Consider the following 10,715-nt stretch of genomic DNA (forward strand, 5'->3'; position numbering starts at 1 on the left):
AGGGCTTGACGACATCAACTTTCACCTGGCGTCCCTAGGCAAGGAGGTATGACGGTAAACTTTCAACATATTCACTGATGTCCTTTGTCATTTTCAATATGTCTCTTTTTACACAAAATAGTGCAAAACATGATTATAATACCAGAACAAAAAACGATCTGTTTAAGGATTATAAAAGCTTAACATTAGTACAAAAAGGGAGTCAAATACATGAATACTCATATATTGAATAACTTACCACAGCATGTCAAATGTCTTGAAAGTGATCAAGATCGGTTTCAGAATGAATTAGAGAACTTCCTGTTGGTTAACTCCTGCTACTCTGTTGATGAATATCTTCACAATATACATGTACCTGAGAAAAAAAGAAAAAGAGAAAAAAGACCTTTCACTCTTTCCACATCCCAGAGGCTCCTCTCCAAGCGATCCATGGAAAACGATAAATGTAGTGTAACGTATTAAGGTTTGCGTGATGGTGAGGAACTCCTATTGCCAGCAGGATTCCCAGATCCGGATCTGTTCCCAATAGAATGTGTGTGGGTACATCTGGGATGTCAACTCCGTCCTAGGGAGAGTGTACAGGGTGACAAGGATCAGGTACAAGAGTTGTGGGCCAGTTTGATTCAGGATAGGATCCAACAGCTTTATGACACCCTTCCCAACCGAATCAGTGCATCCATCCAGACTCGAGGAGTGCAAAGTCGTATGGAAAAGTCAAGCTAAGTTCTTTGTTAATTTTATTCGATTTATAATCACTGAAATATCATATACCTTCTCAACTCGTGAATTTGCATTACGTTTTGTCCTTCCCTTTAGAGTGCTTCACTTTTTTTGTGAGGCAGTGTATTCACTTGTTTTCTCAGCTCCGCTTCTTTCTTTTAGTGTTTCTCAATTAGTGATGTCCTTTTATCCTCCTCCATTCATTACCCATGTCCTGCCATGTTTCTCGTTTTTTCCGCCTCGCTCTTGTTTCAGATCCATTACCGCCAATACATTGTTAATATTTGCAGCCGTTCTTCCTCAGTGGTTTATCAGTGCTGTTTATGTTGTGGATCAGAAAAAAACTATTATTAGCCTTTTATGAGACGAGTAATAATCGTATCTGCAGCTACTAATGTGTTATTTCACTTACTGTGCCAAATTACTGTAATAACTGAAGTGGTACGATACCTATCTTATCAAAGTGTGACTAACTCTTATTTAATCGTTGATCAGCGTAGGGGCGTCGGTGAACGTTCTGCAGGCTATTTTGCATTCAGAAAACTCAGTGCGTAGTTAGTGACATGGAAAAATTGGCAACAAGTGCCAGATGTAATCCAAATGAGAAGAGTGTGTATAAAAGAGCGGTAAAAGATGAAAGTATTAACAATTTGATATCATTTTCGCAGTTTGGCCTCTAGAGAGGTGCACAGATTGTTTGTGTGTGAGACATTCTTTGGACTGAGCGAAAGTTGAGAATATAAGACAAATTCCTTTATTTAATAATATAATTTGACTGAGTAGATACTACGAAAAGTATGCGTAATTTATAGCTTTGTATAAGTAAAGGACAAGCTCATCAATTGCTATTTTCGTATTCAGCAAATGTGAAGTATAAGATCGGCATTTGGTTTTAGAGCTGTATAACAGTGGGTGTCACAGTTTCAGATGAAAACTCAGAGATCATCGGAGTATCTAAGTGGCCGGACACCTTGAAACTGGCGCAGGTCGTATATTAAAAGTTACGCAAAATTCAATAAACATCTCGTATAATGTACAGCTATTTCACGTCCATTCATACAATCACATGGCAATAAAATGCTTTTATTCCACGGTTCCACTGATTATTTATTTTCAGAGACGTTTTTACTTATTTCATATTCAGCATGTGAAGTCTAGTGCGGCAAGTGTGATGATTTTCATCTACTTTGGTTATAAGGCCAACTTCATTATCTGTGAGATCTCATATTTTCTTAATGTTGTCAAAAGAAACCTTTTGACTCAGCTGTGTTTGGAAGAATAGTTTTTGCAGTGAATTTGACTTGTTCAAGAGATTTATACCCTCGTTTGTTCAGTATCTTTTAGTACTACTCAGCATTTCCAACATTTTTACGCAGCTGAGGAACTGTCCATAAATCTCAACATGGTGCTTTAGTTTGAGGAAGTCTGTAAGGGAATCATGTGGAATGGATTATTAATGGAGAAGGAAATAATAAACGTACACACTGATATTGTTTTGTGAAACAGTTGTATTTTTAAAAAAGTGTGCTATAAGGCAAGTGTGCTTGGGTGTGGCGTTGATCCGTCATGTGTTGAGTGGCCAGCTGCGGAGTCTCGTGGAGACCTCAGCGGTAGTAGTAGGGGTAGGCAGCGTAGGGGTAGGCGGAGTAGGCGCTGACGACGGGGGCGGCGCGGTAGGCGGCGGCGGCGTACGGGTAGCCGTAGTAGCCGTAGGTGGCCGCGTAGGGCGACGCCACGTACACTGCCTCGGAGCCCTTCAGGTCCTTCTCCTCAGCGGCGAAGGCCACGGCCACCAGCAGGGCCATCAGGACGGCGCACACCTGCAGGAGACACACCTTGTCACCCCCCCTCAGGAAAACAGCTTACCACGTCAAACAAGTAATGGGGCTCACATACATTTTCCTTAAACCAGTAGTATCTGCGCTCAAATGTATATCTGGCAGCTATCCGAGTCTATGCTGTCCAAGATGACAAAGCTTTATCATATATGTGAATAGCTTTGTACGTTCCTCAGGGGACTGTACTCGGTCCACAGTTATTTAAATTTACTTAAGAAATATTTTCTAAATAGTGTTTACACCTTTCTGATATACTAAGGATGCTTCTCTCCAGAAATTATATCTAGGGGAAATTGTTGCAAGAAGATCTTGTACTGCACTCTGAGTGAACACGTTTAATGGAGAGTGACTTAGCCACAGGAAAGACTCCATTATTTTACTTTTGGCAGTCAGTACGCTACTTTGAGTGTATGTGATAAGTCGAAACATCCTGCGAATTACTAGTATCCTGCCCTGGCTCCTGGCTTTACCTTTTCAGGTACAGTAAATAAATCCACGAAATTCCGAGAATTCAGTCATAACAAAACTGGCTTGGCTGAATTCCCTCTATTTTATTGATAATTTAATACATAGTCACAACAAGAAGATTCACACAGTATAGGCAATATAGTATTACTGTCAGAACTCTATGGAGCTGTAGCCTGCCCTGTTAAATATATAATTTTCTTATTCTGCAGTGTTTTGTCGGTGCGCTTGTTCCATACTATGTTCTACTAACAAAAGAAAGTACCACGAGGGAGAATAGAAGTGATGGATCCTTCTCCTCGTCACAGGAGAGCTTCTGGATGTAGTTGAAAAAAGAATGACTAACGAAAGATAACGTTCCATACATGAAAATGAGCATGTCTTATTATGTATTCACAAGGGCATCCTCCATTTCCTATGTATATGTCACACATGGAGTATAGTGTTGAATTTTGACAACTTGAGATAAACGGTGATGTATTTCCTCTCGTTACTGAAAATATATAATGAGAAAAAGACGTCGCTGCGTGACCGTGTTCGCGTTTACATCTCTGGCTTCCGCTCTTACACAGGAAAGTGATCATGAAGTAAAGTTACGGCATAATCCTTCTACTCTTCGTAATTAGATTTGCCACCACATATTTCCTGTAACTTTAACTGATACCTACAAATAAACAGATGTTAAAAAAAAGAAAAACACGAATATCGATCTTCATACATCTAATGTATGAAACTGAGTCATTTTAGATTTATTCATAAAGGTCACCCAATGTAGACGAATGGTGAAATCTCACAGTCAGCCTTAACTTACTGGTACAAACTTCACACAACAGTTGCCTCAGGAAAACTAAAATTCAGCTTGAGCGTATAAAACAGTAAAATAGACAACTGCCTACATTTGAAAATAACATTAAAACGAACAGTCAGTGTCCCAGCGGAATTGCTATGGGTTCTGTGTTCTTTGTCCGAGTAATATGAAATTCGCACGAAAAAGCTATAAGCATTGCCTATACGAACTTGTGTACCAAGTCGAATCAAGGAATAATAGTACTACTGAGATGACTGTGTTCTTACCTAAATAACTTAATAGCAGCTTGTGAATTTCAAGAAAAAAGATGCGGCTCTAACCATCCTCAGGAGTAGTGTGACTCATTCAACAACAGACAACATAAAATTGTCAAAAAGAAGTTATTTCCATCGGCAACAGGGTTTAAAATTCAAAACAGTGTGATGAAGTCCACATACCAGTCCGTTCTTGCTGAGTTTCAAACTCATTACAGCTCTGTAGTTTTTTATTAAGAGATAAATTCACGAATATATGGCATAAATAGTCGACAAAATCAAACGAGAGTTCTTCCATCTGAAATCGGGTTCCTCATAAAATGCACTCTGTGGTAGCCAATAAACATCTGGGAAAAGCATGGCAGAAGGAGAGTCTGTGTACTCATGTGCGCCTGTATTCTGAGATAAGACAGAGAGGCATCCTAGCATAGATGAGGAAGCCTCACTTTCATTAGTTTCATAGTGTCAGGTACGTTTCGGCGTCTTCCTAACGATACTAAAAATGCTGCTTTTTTATGTAACAGTTTTTCTGCCACAACATGGAACTGAATGAAGTCTTCTCTTGACAGAATAATTTACCAGGAAACAGTATCCCGATTAAAAAATGTGAGTACATCTTACTTCTTACAATGCTTGCGAACTATTGCATTGAAAAAGTCTAACAGGTGTCTAAGAAATAGAAAAAGTTTTACTACAAAAAATGTTTAAAACCTGAAGAAGGCAGCTAAGTCTGTTGAAACCAGTTGCCTTGAATAAAATATATTTCGTGCGATATTGGTTTCGAATGATTTCGAACAAATAGAAAATCAATTACAATCGTTTAAAATATTTCAGAGAGTTAGTAAGCCTGAGAATGTTTTTGAAGGTGGAACTACAGTTTAAATCCTGAAAGCTATGATCGTTAACTATACTATTAGATTCTCTGCACTGTGATCACAGACAACTGCTTAGTAAAACTGTGCTATTTATCCAATGGTTTTCGAACTGACAAGGATTTCCTCTCTCTAAAATAATTTTTTTCTAAAAAAAGAAGAAACATAATCTGACAGGGGTTAGATAAACGCTCTGCCAGGCAATCAAGTCTGAACTGCAGAGCAGTCATGTAGATATAGATTACCAGGCGATCCTCTATGTAAATAAGTGTAATATAACACGTGAAAATATACGAAGGAATACGGTATTGTTTGAGCACGCGACCACCAGTCAGACACTGAAATCAACTGTTTCGTGCCCTAGAAGCGCTCTCGTGGAGCTCGATGTACCTGCATATGTCTGGAGGGTACACCATCTACAATTTCTCACTGGACGAGTTGCGGAAAAGGAGAACGTACCACGAGTACTGGAGTAGAACAAACCCTTAGTGGTGCAAAGGACCAGCGTTCCTATAGGACAGAAGTCAGCAACAGTCTATGGAATACTGTAAGCATTAACAAAAATCTACACATATTCATCTGTAATTCTACGAATGGTCCACAAAAATTTCGAAAATTACACTTAAGAACCCTCTGTAACCCTCACAGATATGCATTTCTGACGTGTTGACAGTGGAGTTAATGCCCTTACGACTAAAGGCCTGAAGATGAAGCTGTGAATTCGAAATGAACATTGACAAATTGGACATTGAGAAAACTGAGGACATATTCTATTACGAATTTGTATATTAATTGCGCTATCTCTGTTTTGCCAAGAAATCTCCACTATGACTGCTATGATGTAATAAACTGGTCGTGAGATTAAATGCGTTACCGTTCGATACGAAAAGAATTGGTCTACCCATTGATAGTTTCAACAGTCCGAAGCAAGCAGAGATAGATCTGGAAGCACTAGATCCAACGCGATTGTGAATCTTACAGGTAGCAGTGGTCTGGTGATAGAAAAAGCCTTAAAGAAAAGTGCTAGTTACGGTAACGTAGACCGAAATCGACAGCTAGGAAGAAGATATCACTTTCATGCCCAAGAGGCCCAATGTAGTTGGATTTTTCGTGAGATTTGGTGAACTAAAGCTTCTCATGACCTAGGCACCTACTGCGGAAATGGAGAACATGCCACGAGTACTAGAAAAGAGAGCAACCTTTTCGTGCTATACAGGACTGGCAAGGACAATCAGATGGACGAAAAGAAGAAACGTACGATGGGCAGTCAAGAAATAAACAGTTGCCGAGCTCACACGCAAAAATCCCAAAGTAGAGCAAGGTACGTGCAAGATAAGAATATTACAATTTTCAACTGTTCTGAGCAAGCAGAGGTCGACCTAGATTATGCAGGTTACGGTTAGGAGCGGCCTATGGCACTTGGGCACGTGGTACTTACGAAAGCCTTCATGGTGTCGGCGGAGGTGGTTGGAGACGAGCTGCGGTCAGAGAGCAGAGGAGCCTCGGAACTCGAGCGATGCCCAGCGGTGGCCAGTGGTCCCTTATATACTGCGCGGTCGGCCCCCGTCCTTGGCGGCTTCTGCCTTGGGCTGCCCACGGGTTCGCCGACCGGCTCCGCTTTTTGCCGGCCTTTCGGCTGCCGCTGCCCCATTAGCGGAGGCCGGGCGTGTCCGCAGAGCTCCGGCTGTCCCTGAACTTGGCCGGCGGTCTGCGCCGCGGGAAGCAGCCTAGCAGCCCCTGATTCTCATTGTCCCAGTGGCCACGCCTGCAGTAACCGACACTCTGCCTCAGAAATTCAAACTCCACTGCGAGGCAACACGTGACTCTCCTCACGAGAGTAGAGATATCTATGGTTTACTTTCGGGTCATCAGCCGAATTGTTGTTTCGACTTCTCTGCGCAAGATATCGACGACTGAGTTAGTTGTCATCTTCAGGTGCTGCGAGTCGTGTTGTTATCCACACTTGGTGATGAATAGAGCCGCTTTCCTTTGGGGAGTGGGGGGGGGGGGGGGTTTAAGCTTTAAGGAGTGGGAGGTTATTAAGCTTTAAGAGGGGTAGGTAAGGATTTTAAGTAATAACTGTTGTACTCGTTGCCTTTAGGGGAACAATATTTATTCATATTGAATTAGGAACAGTGCTATGAATTAAGACCTTTATTATTTATGAAAGACGTACGAAAAAATCTACAGAGAAAACATTTATCATTAAACGTAATTGTATTTAGAAACTATATCGATTTATTATGTATGTTATTCTTTGTTCCATGTTAAAAATATTAATAACTGTGAAACAGTCGGATGATTTTATGTATTTACTTACTCTAGTATCGATCTTGGACGAAGATAGACGTGAGAAACATTTAAATGTACTTACGTTGCATTTTCATTAAATATGTGTTTATTTGCTCTTAAAACATTTATTTATATGTCTTTAGCATCCCTACATGTTAGGAAACTAATGACATTTTTTTCAGAATATAAGAGTGCGCAATACAGCGAGTTGTTGACGACCATTTGCACGGCCGAAACGTCTTATTTGAATATTGCCTATATTAAACGGCACAGAGCAATAACTTAAAGAGTTTGAATTTTAATTATCTTATTTAGCTTCAGTGTCATTTCAATTTATTTACAAAGATTAGTAGTTCATTAAATTGTTGTGGCTGCTGCATAACGGCTATCTTTTATCTCAGATACGTAAATTCACAGAAATTAAATTGCTCCGAAGTAACCAATAATAAATACGACAAGCAATAATATTTCCCTATGCGAAACGATCACATTAAGGCAGTATTTATTTCAATGAAATTGCAATGCAAAACGAACCTGACATTTTATTAATGTAGGAGCTAGTACAGAGCTTCACACGGCTTTTTGCATGTTTCATTTTGCGGGCATTAAACCTTCAAATAGTATTTACATAAAAAAGACTGTGTAATTTGCCCATGATAAGTTATGTTGACACTTTAATGTTTGTGGCATCATTTTCTGTATAATTATACGTACATGTGCCTGCAAATCATGCAGTTTAGTGAACAGCACTTGTACACACAATTAAAGCACACCACTTAAAGTACAGAACAGAACACAACGACATGCACATTAAAACCAACACAGTATGCATAGGCTACGTTAATTAATTAATAAAATAATACCACTGCCTTCAATAAATTACAATTACACCAAACTAATCCGTCGAGGCTTTTTTTAACAGTAAGAAAATTTCTGTGGATTCCTCGGCCACTTCTGTGGACACATTCACACAAGCTTGAAGCATCCTGGTTCTTAATTTTGCGATCACACTATTCGTTGTGCTGAACATCCTTTCTACTCTGCAAGTGGAAATGCACCGTCGAGGCTTTTTTTAACAGTAAGAAAATTTCTGTGGATTCCTCGGCCACTTCTGTGGACACATTCACACAAGCTTGAAGCATCCTGGTTCTTAATTTTGCGATCACACTATTCGTTGTGCTGAACATCCTTTCTACTCTGCAAGTGGAAATGCACAGCACATATTCAGCGAGTGTCCTTAATTATTCATAGTCGATGACTGCCCTTAAGATAAATCAGAAGACAAATCTTCTCATTAACTACGAGAACATACAAAAATAACACAAGTCTGGAATAACAATTACAATATTTTAAGTCCTAACATCATGCACAGTTTCCAGAATGAGATTTTCACTCTGCAGCGGAGTGTGCGCTGATATGAAACTTCCTGGCAGATTAAAACTGTGTGCCCGACCGAGACTCGAACTCGGGACCTTTGCCTTTCGCGGGCAAGTGCTCTACCAACTGAGCTACCGAAGCACGACTCACGTCCGGCACTCACAGCTTTACTTCTGCCAGTATCCGTCTCCTACCTTCCAAACTTTACAGAAGCTCTTCTGCGAAACTTGCAGAACTAGCACTCCTGAAAGAAAGGATATTGCGGAGACATGGCTTAGCTACAGCCTGAGTGCCGGACGTGAGTCGTGCTTCGGTAGCTCAGTTGGTAGAGCACTTGCCCGCGAAAGGCAAAGGTCCCGAGTTCGAGTCTCGGTCGGGCACACAGTTTTAATCTGCCAGGAAGTTTCATCATGCACAGTTCTTTAAAAGCATTATCAATAAATTCTTTAAATTGTTTAAAACTTTCAAAATATGCACTTAGCTCTACCATCTTCACAGCCTTGTCCTTGAACTATTGCTAATTTCATTAATTAAGCTTTTCACAAATTTCCTTAGGTTTTTCATAGTCTGTTTCTTGTCGTCCGTCAATAGCACAATTATAAATTCTGTTGTGTCCACTTGCAGTTTTCTAATTTTATTTAGCATATCATTTTCCGCACTGTTTCTATCGGAACCACAAAGGCAGTCGATGTGTCTTAAATGTTCCACAGTTCCTAAAACAAATACAAGGAGCAGTGAAATTTTGAGTGATTGTTTTTGCAAAACTTTACTTAAATTTGGGACGGTGTTTAATGCATCGTCCAAAAGCACTAAACCAACAATGAAATTGTAACTCATCATTTCTAAGAATATTCATCCTGCAGGAGATGTTAAATCCGCCCCGTCCTTGTATATAGGTTCACAGCCCATCGTAATGGGATAGGAATATAGCAAGAACTGTGGGATAGCTACCCAATCAGCGGAAATCAACAGCGGATGTTAACAGCTTCGGGCCTTTTAAACCAAGTTGCTCTAAGGCATACTGAACTTGATGCAATACATTTTCTTGTTTCGGAGAAGCATGAAAAAGTTTATAAATGTCCTTAACAGTTTGTAATGTGTGTTTTGTTACAAGATGTTTATCCTGACAGTTGGCAGCAGCAAATGACAAAACATGTGTCCTGCAGATAATGTGTAGAACATCGTGTCCCCTTTTTCCGGATAACCGAGTGCGGAACTAAATGACAGAATCATAAACTTAGCAGTACAATCGTAAGAAAGTTTTCGTTTCCTTAGCTCACTATCAGTTGACGTATATTTGGAGGCAACTACAGTACCTTTCAATTCAGCCATACACTAAAAACCTTTCCTTCTCTTCGAAAGGTGGAAGCGATGCAACATTACCAACTAGCAAAGACATTTCAATTTGGTTAGAAACACTTGCACTTTCGTCTTCCATTAAGGAAAAATATTTATAGTAGAAATTTGTTTCCTCTCAGATGTCTAAAACCTCACCAACGCAATTTAATGATTGTGAAGAAGTATATTTGTTAACACATGTGGACCTTTCGCTCCAAAGTTTAACCCACTTTTCAAGATTTATGTCGCTTTTTAGTACTATCTCACGATTTAGAGGCACATATTTTATTGTGTGGGAGAGTTCTTCCTTACTAAGGAAATACACACTTCGAGTCAAAGAAGATACTGCTTGGCGATTTAACAGTTTTTAGTGTCATTTTGTTTAATTATCTGCGCGTGAACTGGAGCACAATTTTCAAGTGCAAGGCTTTTGCATATTTTTCTAATTGGTGTGCTTTTCTAGTTTTCCCGTGCTTCAAGCAGCTTTTCTAAATTTATTGAAAGATACAGAAGCGAACACCCCCCCCCCCCTGTTTTTTTGTAGTTTGTAGATCTTTGATACCATTTTTTAAACGTATTTCACACAATTTTGAAGAAACCCCCTCCCAGATTCCGGTCAAAGTACAACAATTTGTTATTATTAATCTAGCATTCAACACTTTGTTTAGGATGACGACCTAAAGATTGCTTAGAAAGATCACATCGTACGTTCGAAGACTGAGTAAGAGTAACTGAAGATTCAGAAAGCACT

At 39.7% G+C, this 10,715-nt stretch overlaps 1 protein-coding gene across 5 annotated transcripts in view; it reads right to left on the reverse strand.

Annotated features, from left to right (window-relative positions):
* The window catches only part of LOC126354923 (uncharacterized), a 117,343-nt gene extending 110,720 nt beyond the window's left edge, over positions 1–6,623 (reverse strand). For 4 of the 5 annotated variants that reach the window (XM_050005020.1, XM_050005019.1, XM_050005018.1 and 1 more), the window contains exon 1: positions 6,396–6,623. In XM_050005020.1, coding sequence (XP_049860977.1) covers positions 6,396–6,608 — 213 coding nt within the window. In that variant the 5' untranslated portion in view covers positions 6,609–6,623. Of the gene's footprint in view, positions 1–2,210; positions 2,541–6,395 lie in introns of those variants that run through there. The other variant, XM_050005016.1, reaches the window with a different exon arrangement.
* Positions 6,624–10,715: the final 4,092 nt, after the last annotated feature.

Source organism: Schistocerca gregaria, chromosome 3 (genome assembly GCF_023897955.1).
Source record: "Schistocerca gregaria isolate iqSchGreg1 chromosome 3, iqSchGreg1.2, whole genome shotgun sequence".
Lineage (NCBI taxonomy): Eukaryota > Metazoa > Arthropoda > Insecta > Orthoptera > Acrididae > Schistocerca > Schistocerca gregaria.